Source organism: Pholis gunnellus (assembly GCF_910591455.1).
Source record: "Pholis gunnellus genome assembly, chromosome: 17".
Lineage (NCBI taxonomy): Eukaryota > Metazoa > Chordata > Actinopteri > Perciformes > Pholidae > Pholis > Pholis gunnellus.
The window spans coordinates 888,256-902,801 of record NC_136544.1 but is presented as its reverse complement, the minus strand read 5'-3'; the positions used below and the strand labels follow the sequence as shown (position 1 = coordinate 902,801).

At 39.8% G+C, this 14,546-nt stretch overlaps 1 protein-coding gene across 1 annotated transcript in view; it reads right to left on the bottom strand.

Moving 5' to 3' along the window:
* Positions 1 to 5,820: 5,820 nt before the first annotated feature.
* Positions 5,821 to 14,546, bottom strand: part of LOC306709902 (TANK-binding kinase 1-binding protein 1-like) — a gene marked incomplete at both ends in the record, with an annotated part of 31,854 nt that continues 23,128 nt past the window's right edge. The window contains 5 exons of the mRNA XM_079178217.1: positions 5,821 to 5,949; positions 8,843 to 9,064; positions 9,149 to 9,229; positions 10,711 to 10,986; positions 11,094 to 11,284. Coding sequence (XP_079034343.1) covers positions 5,821 to 5,949; positions 8,843 to 9,064; positions 9,149 to 9,229; positions 10,711 to 10,986; positions 11,094 to 11,284 — 899 coding nt within the window. The remainder of the gene's footprint in view (positions 5,950 to 8,842; positions 9,065 to 9,148; positions 9,230 to 10,710; positions 10,987 to 11,093; positions 11,285 to 14,546) is intronic.

Genomic DNA, 14,546 nt, shown 5'->3' with positions numbered 1-14,546 from the left:
CCGGCCCGAGTCTGGCTTTCCCATTTACGTTGCGAGGGCCGGTCGGCAACAGCCAACGGGCCGGACAATACCCAGGTCTGCGTTAAATGGTACAACCAGAGACTACACTGAACTCAGTCAGCTTCACCGTCAGTTAATTCAACTTGAAGTCACCATGTCAAATCTTTTTTCTAAATGTCAATCAATACTTTTTTTTTATTTTAATCTTTTATCATTATTTTTTCTTTAATTTTACGACTTGTAACCAATTATGTACTGTACTGTATTAATCAAAATTGTAAGTGGTATATAGCTTTATTAGAAAAGTTTCTGTAAAATAACAAATTGTTTTTAATCATATAAACCTGTAAGCGTTTAACATTTCTTTTTCAACCTCATTAAAGTCACGAATACCTTAATAATACCGTAATAAATCTATACAGAATAACTTTCTACTATCACCTTTTCTTCTTTTCAATAACTATTTTAAAAGTTTACTACTGATAAAAAAAAAATATTTGTTGATAAAAAATGTTCAACGTTTTTGTTCCTTAACTATACAAAAATTAACCAATTAACAAAAATATATGTAAAATTACAGAAACAATACTACTTTTACTGTTTATTTAAATTGTTTGTATCTAATCAGAAAATGTATTTACAGTATTAAACTTGAATTGAAGAATTATATCTATTAAAAAATTAAAAATTGTGAAATTATAAATCTGTGAACATATTTTGTCTTTTTACGAGAAAAAAATATCTATTTTCTTTATCTGAAAATAATTATACCATTAACATCTTAAACTTGTACTACATCATTTTGAAATGTGCACAGCTCCCATCCAATGAATTCTGTTCCTGAAGAGACCAGTGATGTCACTCGGGGTGCACAGTTAGACGACATCAGTCAATGACACGTAACAGTTAGTTTTGAATTAAAATTACTTTTTTATTTTTTCTTATTCCTGACCATTTACAGCACAAAACCCCGTCCACAGCTCTGACATATATTCATTATTCGAAAAGCATTCGCTCCGCTCTCGCTAATGTAAACAGGGAAGTAACAGTGAGGTATCCATGACAACAGTGGGTGGAACGGACACTCCTGCTGGCTGCCTTCACATCTTCATTTAACATTAAAATCAAGTGCAAAATCAGTTTGTCGGAAGAAATCTTGGTGAAGCTTATAAACACAACTACAATCTACATTAAAGTATGTAATAACTGCCAAAAATATTATAGAAAAGTCAATCATGTCCCACAACACACTAAAAAAGTAAAGTAGGCCTAGTAGTAGTAGGCTGATACATGAAGGAATTCTTGTGATATTTCATTCACTGCAATCCTCTCCGCGGCCTTGAAAGCAACCAGCACCGCCAGCAGGACGTCATGATATCTAATACTTTCATTTATGTTTTGGTTGGAACAATTAAGTGACAAAGTCTGTGAAGTTTTATAATACAGTTTAATTGCCATTCCTTCAAATTGTATAACCTCAAGCAATGCATTTGTTTTTATGTGGTTTGCATTTTTCAGCAATGGCTGTTTAATGTATTTACATTACGTAGAAGTAATTTCAGTTGTTAATGGCGGGGTCCGCCATTACTGTACTGGATTCTAATTGCCTTCATGTGTGCAAGGGATTGACAGGAAAGGATACACCACGTGTTTTAAGACTGATTCTATGGGGGAAAAACAGATGTGTCAGCTGCAGTGCTGAGGCAGTATACACAGCACTTAAAGTAACGGAGCCAACCGCTAGCTCTTAAACATATCCCCCCAAGATTCTTCACTTTCCAAAAAGCTTCCCAGAGAGGTTAAAGTGTCAAAAGGTTCAAACATTTTGGAGAAATGGCTTCTCATTTTATAGCCCTAACCTAGTTATTTGTACTGTAAGTACCATGTAGCACTTCAATAAGCAGGATATTGTCCATACATGTTACTATGTACACCAGCGCACTTCAAATGTGTGAAGTTGTGATCTGTGCCAAACAAGTGACACACTTCCTGGGCAGACTTGTCATCATGCAGGCCATGGGAACAGGGTCCCATTCCAGCTGTTTGTCTTTACAGATGTTGTTATCCCTTGTAACTTCACCACAGCACTGAGGCATTCAAACAAGTGCAGAGCATCTGATTTTAAAGGGGACAAATCATGATCATTTTTAGGTTATACTTGTATTTTGTAACATGTTAACGTTCTTTAATGTAAAAAAAAATATACTTTTTTTGTCATACTGTCTGTCTGAATATATCTGTATTCTAACTCTGTCTGAAATGCTCTGTGAAAAAAAGAAGAAAAGTATATTCTAATGAGCCTGCATGTGACATAGAAAGGGGAAGCAAATCTGATTGGCTTGTTTTCTGATCTAGACATCCCACACAAAAAACTGACTGGGTTGTCTGATATCACAGTTTGTGGGTTGGCTCCATATACCCAAATGTATGTGTAAAAGCACTAATATGTCCCCTTTAATGGGCCAGTGTGTGGGATTTAGTGGCATAGCGGTGGGGATGCAGATGTAGTACTGTGGCCAACGCGAAAAGCAAATGGCATTCTGCCAACACTGCATTCTGTGCATCCATCCGAACAAGTGCCAAATGTACAAAGTCCCTTCCGTCCCAGGAGCCGTGGAGTTATTGTGAAGATTATTTTTACTCGATTAATATTAGATTCTCTCGCTTTTTTTGCTTAAAACGTGTGGCTTTCATTCTCGAAATCTGTTTCAGTCAGTTAAATATCTGATGACTCCAGGTGTTTTCAGCACAGCAGCCCAGCTGACACAGAATGATGAGTAATGACAAGTATGTTTCTCATGGTTTAATTGTGTTAGTGCCGTGGGAAACCTGTGGAGCAATATCAAATACATAAACTCCTGAGTGTGGAATGTTTCAGCAGGTGTGAAATGTAACGTCACACTGGCTTTTAAAACACGTTATGTCTTATGTTGAGAACAGGCGATTTTTGAAGTCAATAATTTCTCATGAATACAAAAAAGTAATAATTATAACTACCTACCTCTAATCATGCAATAAAATGTCATAAATATACTTAGTTTTTCATAATTATGGCTGAGTAGCTTATTTTTGTGATTTATTATGAGATATTCCATACATTGAGTTATGTTTAAAAAAAACTCATGAATATTTATTTGACAATGAAACTCAACAACTATGAGAAATGTTTCCATAATAATGAAAATACATCAGAATTATGAGATACATTAGATATAGGTCAGAGTTCTCTAATTATGTATAAGGTATACCGTTTCTTTGTATGTCATAATTGCTCCCATAAATATAGTATGCTTAGTGATTATTATGAGATACTACATCACAATTATCAGATATCACAAAGATAACAGTCATAAATTACATTAATAGTTCATTCAAGTTTCCCATAATAATGAGATGCTCTCTCATGGTTATGAATTCCAAAATGTATAGAATTAGAAACTAAATCAGACTCAAGAGATACCTCATACAGTCTAAGTCTACTTTTCCTAGAATTTAAAGCTACTATCTCGTAATTATAAGAGTGAAACTGACAGGTTTTTTCATAATTATGTGATACTATAACATAATTATTAACCAGAAAAGTCTTACATTTTCTCACAATTAGTTATCATAATTACATAAGGGGGGAAAACAATTGCAAATGACAATGAAAGAAATCTTGATAATAATAAATGGATATGAGATAACTCAATTTACTAAATATTGCCATAATCATAAAATAAAAAGTTACAATTATGTGGAAAAGAAGAAACTTCCTAATAAAACAGGTATATTGTTCTTTTTTTCCAACTCAAATGGTTTCCATAGATCTCTTTTCAAAATAAAGGTTGTGGTTAAACCAAGGCACTTTCATTACCACACCAAAGTATATGGCAGTAGGTGCTTTTTTTGCTGTAGTTCTTATTTTTTCCTTAAAGCTACTATGAGGAACGTTGATTTTGTGTTGATTTTGGCGGCCCCTGTGGACCAAAGCAGTACTGTTTCCCTTTTGGGAAACTTCTCATTTTACTGTACCATGGTCTGACAGTCTCCCCATGCAGTCCTGGTTCTGGTTCTCCCGTGCCTCCTTTCCCTCCCAGCCTGCCCAGCAATACGGCCTGTGCCTCCAGCAGCGTGGTGTCGGTGTCGGCTCCCAGCGGAGCGGCGTTGTAAAGCTCTGCTCCTGGCCAGAGCCACGTTAGTGACTGTAAGGTCAAAGGTGGCAGTGAAGCCGGATCTGGGACTACCCGTGGCAGGCTAGTTGCTGCCCGAGGTCACCACTGGAGTATGAGCGAAATGAGTTTCTGGTGAACCTGCATGATTTTGCTGGAATCGGACCCACTGGCGGCAATGACGAGCGTTAAAAATAACTAAATAAATAGCCAATTTAGGTCATATAGAGGCATCACTTTTACACAGGCGGCAACCTCCGGCAGATGCGGAAGTGTCTTAAAACGTTCATTCTCTCTACTGACCAGCAGGGGGCGACTCCTCTGGTTACAAAAAGGAGTCTGATTGTATAGAAGTCTATGAGAAAATGACTCTACTTCTCTCTTGATTTATTACCTCAGTAAACATTGTAAACATGAGTTTATGGTCTCAATCTCTAGTTTCAAGTCTTCTTCAATACAGCATGATGTTCATTTAGTAAATGATGGTCCATTTAGAGTCACACAGACCATAAAGCAGGGGATGCTTTAGGGGATTACTATGATTGACAGGTCGTTGCCGCTACCAGAGCCGTATACGGCGTCTCTACGTAACTCCTCATCATTCCAAATATAGTAACTTCTGTTCATTGGTTGTGAAAAACAACAACATGGAGACGGCCGTAATCCAAGATGGCGACTAACTCGAGGCTTCAAAACGTCAGTCCACAAACCAGTGGGGGATGTCATGACGACTACGTCCACTTCTTATATACAGTTTATGGTTTTACATTATGACTGTTTGATAATCAGTTTAAAGTTCCCCATAGTAACTTTAAATTACCTCGTCAGAGCATCTCACACTCGAGTTTACATAGTTTGTTTTGGAAGTCCACTATCTTGTAGGTTGACTTCTTTCCTAACTTGTTAACACTGTATCCTTTCAACTATCCTTGTTGGATAGCCCGTGTCATATTTGCTATTAGACCTCCAGACTATATAGTGTTCTTTTTGTAATCACATCCATACGAGTGTGTTACAAACTAAATTACTTCTGCATTACTTTTTTTAACCATTTTATCTCACAATAGTTTATTGCAGGTCCTGAAACCTTTTGAAAATAATCATTTTGATTCTCCACAAACCAACACGAGAGCAGTGACAGTCAGGTGCTCCTAACATTGCACATTGCACGTGTCGGATGTTTTAGTGCACGTCTTCTGACGTCCGCGACTGCTGTCAGACCAGCTTACGAGACGTAAAGCCCTATTGTTTTTCCCACATCTGCTCATTTCAGCACACAGGTCTATGTACAAATGAAGTTGGTATTTGAGTGAGTTTGGTTGTGACCATTTGATGTAGAATAGTTAATACGGGGCTTTTGTGAGAGATGTTAGGAAATGTACGTATGTCCTTGGTAAACATAAATAAAGAGAAATCTTGAGCCTGGAGAGTAGAAAAACAAACTTGTTTTGTAACCGAAGGTCGCTGGTTAGATGCCGTATCTGGATGGAAGGGCCCCTTGAGCAAGGCATGTATCCCCTGTACCAGGAGACTGTGGCTATAGTGGACGAGTTCCAAAGAAAGAAGCATGCAGGCTCATTGAACCATTCCTGGATAAAACAATCAAGATGGGCCTGGTGTCCATCTCAGGTGACAATGGGTGTAAAATGCTTGATAAAAAGAAAAAAAGTCAGATCTTGCTGTTCTCCAAGTGGGAGTCGATGTGTTTGATGAGGGCGTCATCGGGGTAACCGGTCGGGAAGGTCAGCTGACACAGAGGACAGCTCCGGACAGCACTCTCTTCTGACTCCATCCACAACTACAGACGGAGATAGACACAGGCGTCAAATTACTGAAACTTAAATGATGTGCAAAATCACAGAATCTAATTTTAGTTTTCACCTCAAATTACAGGAAAGCTCTGTATTCCATCGGAGGATGACAATTTGTTCAAAGTTGCTAAGAAACTATCTTTAAAAAAAGAATTATTTACTTACGCTTGATAACGCTAATGCCTTGATAGCGCTATTTTAAAGATAATGCTTAATAACGTTAACGACTCTGATAAAGCTATTTTAAAGCTAACGCTTGATAACCCTAACGCCTATGGTAAAGCTATTTTGGAGCTAACGATTGATAAAGCTAATGCCACGATGAAGCTATTCTAAAGCTAACGCTTGATAAAAAATAATGCCTCTGATTTTAAAACTGATAAGGCTAAGGGGGCGACTGTGGCTCAGTGATAGAGTGGGTCGGCGGTTTGATCCTCGGTAATCCTCTGCTAGTCCATATCGATGTGTCCTTGGGCAACACACTTAACCCCAACTTTCTGCCGTCGGCTGTGCTGTGTGTATGAATGTGTGTGATTGGTTAGACAGTCCTGATGGGCAGGTGGCACCTTGCATGGTAGCCCCTGACATCAGTGGGTGAATGACAGTGTAAAAGCATTTTTGAGTGGTATTAGGACTAGAAAAGCTCTATACAAGTACAGGTTCATTTACTATTTACCATCTTTAGATCAGCTATCTAGTGGATGTTGTGTTCTGGTGCTATTTTCCTTGTTTGAAGTTATTAATTTTTAGTGTTTTCTGTTTTTCTTTCGTACTCATCTCCTCTTTCTTAGCAGAAAACGTTACTTCCTGCCTTTGTGTCTTTTCCCGCCTGTCTGATTGTCTGCCCCGCCCTGATTGTTTTCACATGTCCCTCATTAGCCCTGCTGTCGCCTGTCCCTCATTATCACTCTGCTTTCCTTGTCTATTTAGTCTCTGTGCTCCTGTCTCCTTGTGCCAGTTCGTCATTGTTCTCTGAGGGTTCCAGCCTTTGTTTTTGTTTATAGTGTGTATTATTTTTAAGTGTGTTGTATTTCTGGTTTCTTTACCAATTACCAGTGTTTGGATTAACCTGTCAGCTACCTGCTGGACCTTTTGCTTTGGAATGTGAATTCATTTCTACAATAAGTCATTGAGCTTATTCTGCTGCCTCCTCTTCAGTTCATCTGGGTTTGGCTCCAAAACCTCCAACTCCTGATTTGTTACAGCATGGCTGCATCCCAAAAGTCAATTTATTTTTTATTTTTTTAAATTGTTGTAAAGGGTACAAAAGAAGTCAAGGAATATGTTTGTCTATTTTTATAAAACGCTGGAAATAATAAAATGTATATATATATTTATCTGATTAATAATTGATTAATCAAAGTAATAATTAACAGATTAATCGATTATCAAAAAAGCTGTTATTTGCAGCCTTAATTTCACATTTAGCCAGAGCCAGATGTTTTTCTTCAGGAGTTGGTGGAGACCAAACCAGAGGAAAATGGGGACTGAATTTTGGATTTGAGCTGGATTTATAGGGGTGTTGGGGTCTGACCATGTCGCCTCGACATGTGGCCTGAAACAAAGAGAATCAGGCCTCATCCTGATTCGAGTTTAAGAAAGACCAACCCTCCACTCTGAAGAAACTCACATTACAGTGTTCAATTTATGCCCCCAAACGCACCACTGCTCTCATTGGACGAGACCATGGATGCCGATGCGGGACTTCCAGATTTACAACCGGATGCCCCCAAAACTATAAAACTCCGAGGTTACCTGAACACATTGCTTTTTCCCTCGATCTCGGTCGACAAGGGCGCAAACGTTCCCTTTTACCAGTTTTATATTCGTGGGACGAATCCAGTAACTGTTTATTATTTTTATTTTGTTTTGTTCGCATCCGGAACAAGGAAGCAAACCATTTTCCTGCAGATGTGAAGAAGTGTGTTCTTCAGAGAGAGAAGCGCATTTCTCCTCGCCACCCCAGCGCCCCTTTGTTCTAGCCGTAAGGACGCGAAATTCCCTTATTGAGCCGGCTGCTTCTATAGTTGAGAGAACAATCTCCCACCCTCCAGCGCGGAGGGTCTTAATCTTTTGGTTTTGGAGGATTTATTTTGATTTGTTTGCTTTCTCTCCTCTTTTACTAACCCACACACATATAGCTTTAAGCTAATGTAGCTACGGGTTGCTCTAACGGCTACAGGCACATGTAGGTAAGGAGGTCTCCTTTTTCTCTACCGCAATTTTAGAGTCTCGGGTCATCTGGTGGTCTCACGAGAGGCGTCGCCACGTTTCAGATTACGTCATACGTTGTCTGAGCTGTTCTCTCGCCCCACCCCCTTTTACACCCACACTACATGCACAGACACACACACACACACACACCTCTTTTCAATAGTCTGTTGATTTTAGATAGCGTGCTCATAAATGTATAGTTGTTAGTTTAGATATTAGTTGACTAGATCATTATTATTAGAACCTAATAAACTCTGTTATATTTTAAAGAGCAGCTGTCGGTGATTACTTTGTGCATGTGTATTGTGATAATAGCTGATATGTGGTCTGTTGCTTGAACTTAAACCTTCACTTTCACTCTGAATGTGTAATAGTACTCAGACTATTGACATTGTGAGTGAATACTAATTATGAGACTTTCTTTATCGTTTGGTTATTGGTCCCTGTTCGCAGCGTTATTATTAATAATCATTAATAATTTTACTGACATTAATAATTCTATTGATGTCAATAATTTAGTTTAGGCTCAACTATTAAAAGCATCAGCTTTTGGTTGTTGAAACTGACAATAGAGTGAATTGTTTTAGTTTTTTTGCTCGTCTCCCCACAATGTCTGCAGTGATTCTATTAGTTCCTTTTATACAAACCTCATTGTTTTCTACTCACGTTGATGGAGGGCCATGACTGAGCGTGCTCGGTGGTCAAGTAGGGAGGCAGATGGCAGGAGAGAGGGGCAGGGCCCTCGGGGGACGAAAAGGAGAGATGGTGGGGCTGTTTCCTAGGAGACGAGAATGAGTGGTGCAGGGGCGGTTCCCTAGGCAACGACGAGCCAATCGCCCCGAGCGTCCGAGGCGGGCTGGCGGCCGGTGACAGATATGTACATACATCCTGTAAATTTCCACGAATAAAATGAATAAACCCAGCTTTAAAATTCACAAGTAAAGCCACGCACATCGTTATCGTCATCATCACCTCTTCATCATCAGAGGACTGCGGCGGTGTCACCAGTGGGGCGGGCTCAGGCGGGTTCTCAAGACGACGGAAGTGATGTACCTGAATGAGAGGAGGGGCGTGAGCATTACTACTGCAGTTTACAGGACTGTAGAACAGTGTATGACATGTTGCACACGTAGTGTGTCTGCTGTGTGGTCTGCACACATAGGGTCACGCTACATGCAACCAGGCAACCTCCGGTTCTGAAGAGTAAAGCCAATGTGGAACTATCTTAAAACTTGCATTCTCTCTACTAACCAGCAGGGGGCGACTCTTCTGGTTGCAAAAAGAAGTCAGATTGTATAGAAGTCTATGAGAAAATGACTCTACTTCTCTCTTGATTTATTACCTCAGTAAACATTGTAAACATGAGTTTATGGTCTCAATCTCTAGTTTCAAGTCTTCTTCAATACAGCATGATGTTCATTTAGTAAATGATGGTCCATTTAGACTAGAGTAAAATAGACCATAAAGCAGGGTATGCTTTAGGGCTTACTATGATTGACAGGTCGCTGCCACTACCAGAGCTGTATACGCCGTCTCTACGTCATGCCTTTGCATTCCAAATATGGTAACTTCTGTTCATTGGTTGCGAAAAAAAATGGTGACGGCCGTAATCCAAGATGGCGTCATAACAGCAGTCCACATACAAATGGGTGATGTCACGATAACTACGTCCACTTCTTATGTACAGTCTATGCATGCATCACTATAGCTGTGTCAGCAACAGGTGCACGCAGCTAAAAATGTTTTAAGGATGTTCCGGTCCAGTTTTATACATCCGTTGCAGAACTGCATCGAAACTTTGGTTTGGTATCCTGATAACTCCTGAAAAGATTGATTACAGATAATAGTTTTTGTAACTATTTTTCCCATGCTTTTGTGTCTAAGTGATTAATGTGGACACCAATTTATTTGTTTGTTGTGTTGGGGAGCAGAAAAGCATAGTTTTCTAAAAGGATTGTCATATCATGTCATGGATGAAGATTTAGCTGATTTCCATAATGTGGTGCAGCATGAGATTTCAGAACGAATGCAGAATAGTAAACGCACCAGATCTAGTGAAAGCTAAAGTCAAAGGTTTTACTAATTAAATAATAGGAGCCTGTCAGTGGCAAAAACAAGCACTTTTAAGTGGACGTCCATTGAAGGTTATATTGCAGCCTGTTTATCAACTGCCGGCTGCAGCGTTCTCACAATAATAATGGTTGTCATAGCTTCCGGCTATGACAAACAGTGTAATTTTGGTGAATGTTTAAAGGATCATGCTTTTCAACCTTGCTGGTGGGTTTTGGGGTTCATATCATTGACTGTAAAGCTCAAAGCTCACAATCTCTTTAGGTACTTTTTATTTATCCACAGTCCCTGATGTGCTTATGAATATGGGAAGTTAATTTATAGTTAAAGATTAAGTGAATTTTCACAACATGCTCATTCTGTTTTTGGGAGGATTGGTTGAAGACTAGGTTGAATTTCAGTCTTCTGCAGTCGACTGCAGGCCCATAAGTCCCTGACTTGATAAAAGTAAAGCTCAGTCTCACCTCAGAAGCCCGAGGGAGGCCCAGGTCCAGAGCACAGTGATGTGGACTGCTGCTCAGACTGCTGCCCCCACCCCTCTCTCCTCCCCCACCACCTCCTCCTCCAGCCCCGTGAGCCGAGGCCGGTCTGACCAGGCCCACCAAGGAGGTGCGGAGCTGAGCTTTGTTTTGGCCGTAACCCTGCTTCTCCCCCAGGAGGGGCCTGGGCTTTGGAAGGGTGGACACTGGATCCCTCATCAGCCATGCTGAGGGCCTGTGGATGCTGGACGGGTCGGACACCTGGGGAAAAAGGAGGTTGAAAGGTCAAAGGACTTGTCTGCAGTAAATATGCAGTTTCACTGTAAGATGACACAAAAATATTGAGGCATCTAAAAACTCCGCCTCACCTCTGAGTAACTACGGCGACCCTGGAACTTCGCTCGTAGGCGGCTACAGGTTGGCTGATGGGTGTAGGAGGCAGGGCCGCCGCTGGGGGAGAGAGGAGGGGAGGGGGTGGGGAGGAGACTGTCGGGGGAGAGCGAGGGCCGCTGGGGGGAGGTGGGAGACAGACGCTGAGGAGCAGTGGTCTGACGAGAGACTGGGGGAGGAAGAGAGAACATCGTAAAAGGATTGTAACTTGAAAACATTGTCATGAGCTTCCTGGGAATGAGGAAATTCCTCAACAAAACATGGCAATTACTGATCTGGAGGTCATTAGGACACTGGCATGAGAATACAGACTTTTCACTGTAATTATTTCTGTCTAAAATCAGATGTAGCTGGTGTGCTCCAGCGGTAGCTGCTCTCTCTAGTTGTGACCAGGCGGCAACCTCCGGTTCTGCCGAGTGAAGCCGATGTGGAAGTGTCTTGAATCTTGCATTCTCTCTACTGACCATCAGGGCGTGACTCCTCTAGCTGCAAAATAAGTCTGATTTGTATAGAAGTCTATGAGAAAATGAATCTAATTCTCTCTTGATTTATTACCTCAGTAAACATGAGTAAACATCTCGATCTCTAGGTCCGTTTAGAGTCCGTTTAGTCAAAGAGTATGCTTTAGTGCAGTCTTACTATGATTGACAGGTCGCTGACGCTAACAGAGACGTATGCGACGTCTCTAAGTCACTCCTACGCAGTGGCGGGCCGTCAGGGCCTGCAAAGCCTTCTCTGCTGGCCTAAACAGAATCACAAAGTTATAGCTATTTTATAATTTAATATTTTTTCTTAAATACATTTAATTTTTTCTTATATATATTATAATTTCTAAAAATATTTTTCCCATTATCTTATTTTCTTATTGCACAGCTACTGTGCTCCTCAGTTGCTCTGCTTCCAGTGCAGCTTGTTTTAAGTAGAGCTTTTATCCAATCAGATTTCACCTCTGTGTCTCTAGGTAAGAAGAGAGGCCCCAGGCCTGCAGACTCACCCAGTGAATCCATGTGCAGTTTAAGTGAATGGGGACGATATTGTTGATTGGCATAGTCTTCAACCAATCAGATCCTTTGTTTGAGATCCTGGCCTACAGCTACGTCAGCATTCGCAGCAGCGCTGCAGTGAGATTCTGTGCTGTGATTGGTCAGTGGGCGAGCATGTGACTATTTTGAAACGAAATTTACAGCAGAGGCTTAGTCGAGTAGTAAGAGTTCATATTGAAATATATTAATGAAATTATGATATTTTTTGCATTTTTCTTGGTGTAGTTTTTATTTTTATTTTACCTAGCTTTGTTTTTTAACACTCAATGGCTGAAACTGGAAGATAAACGGATTTGTGAGTTGGGATTTAACTGTGGGATTAATCTTTGTCAACAAAGAAAAGAGGATGTGATCAGCATTTGGTCAACTGGTTCGTTTTTTTACATCTACTATCTGAATGGCCCTCGAGTGTGTAGCGAATGTGTGTTACATTATATTTCCTACAATTTAAGCTTCTGTATTTTCCAAATGCACTAGTATTATTCAAACGTATTGTTCGGTTTGTAAGCCTCGTACCTAACGGTTTAATACAAATACGTAACGTTATATAGTTACAGCCCAAGAAACGAATAATAACCCTAGCTGTGGCGCCATCATGTGGTATTTTAGCAGTGAAGGCCCAGGTATAAAATGCACGGCCCACCACTGGTTCTGAGAGACCAGGTTTTAATTAAGAATTACAGACTCGTTTAGGTGAAATCTTCCCACTACTCACATCTGAAATGAATTCACGGAAAATAAACCTATGAGCGCAATATGGTCAGAATCCTAACAATTTCATTCACTGCCCAACATTGATGTTAACAGAGAGAATAGAGCGAAAACAAGTGGTCAAATAACCACAGATAAAGTCCATGCACACTAATTTATCTTATTAGAAGATGAGAAAAATATAATATTGTGGCTTTTTTTAAAGCTGCAGGACAATTCAGTGAAATATTTTTTTCTAAAATGAATTACTTTATTTTAAGATGCACGTTTTTCAAAAGCTTTCTGTTATGTAAGTTATTCTTTAATCCAGCCCTCATTTTACTTGAAATGAGAAGAACATTTATTTATGTATTTCTATGTATTATTTATAATCCATCCAGTTAAATTTGAAAACTGAGAATAAAAATTGTTAAAATATAATTGATGTGTACTTTCTTTATTTGATTTGACAGTTGTTGACTACACAGAGAGGTTACTACTACTAGGCTTCTTGAATATATATATATATATATATATATATGTATATGTATATATATATATATATATATATATATATATATATATATATATATATATATATATATATATAGTGCAAGTTAGATATTACTGTAATGTTCCGGACCTTTGCATGAGGAGATTTTCTCAATCTGGACCTTTTGGAAATTGAATTGAATACCCCTGCTGTAGACCATAACATCCTGATTAAGAGGCTACGTGATTGGGTTGGCATATCTGGCATGGACTTATTTTCATCCTACCTCGCTGACAGAAGTTGTATCGTCTCTGAGGGAGACTTTGTATCTGTTACCTCTCCACTGTCTTGTGGTGTACCGCAGAGCTCGGTTCTGGGGCCTCTGTTATTTTCCCTATATATTTTACCTTTGGGACAGATTATAAAAACTTATAATGTTGCGTATCATTTATATGTGGATGATATTCAACTCCGTCTTTCCTTCAAACCCAGTGAGGCTTTCAGGTTATAGGCTCAATGCTATGAGGAACTGGACAACAGAAAATAGTTTACAACTCAATGCTAATAAGACGGCGGTTCTGGTTATTGCACCAGATGAAGTTCCCCCTACGATCAAGCAGAGTATTGGTCCGCTCTCCTCTGCTGCCCACTTCAACCTGCGCAATCCAGGGGTAATATCCAACAGTAACCAATCCATGTCGTTTGACCCCCATGTTAAGGAGCTGTCTAGATCTTGATTTTATATATATCAGTAAATATCAGTAAACTGAGATCTGTAGTATCAACAGCTGAACTAGAGATGATCATACACGCCTTAATTGCTTCTTGCATTGATTACTGTAAAGAACTTTTCTCCTCACTCAGTGTATCTGCTCTTAATCATTTGCAGGCAATCCAGAATGCTGCCGCCAAATTACTCACTAGGACAAATAGACGGTCTCACATCACCCCCATACTCGGATCTCTTCAATGGCTCCCTGTAGCATATAGGATCCACTTTAAAATTCTCACTCTCCCTTACAGAGCACTACACGGCCAGACTCCTACATATGTGGCTGAACTACTTTGCCCTAATTTTCTCAGGTCAAACTTGTTAAATGTTCTGTCCGTCCCACGCACTCGCCTTAAGACCCTTGGTGACCGAGCTATGGAATGCTCTGCCTGCACCCCTACGGATTGCTGATTATGTGAATTTGTTTCAAAAT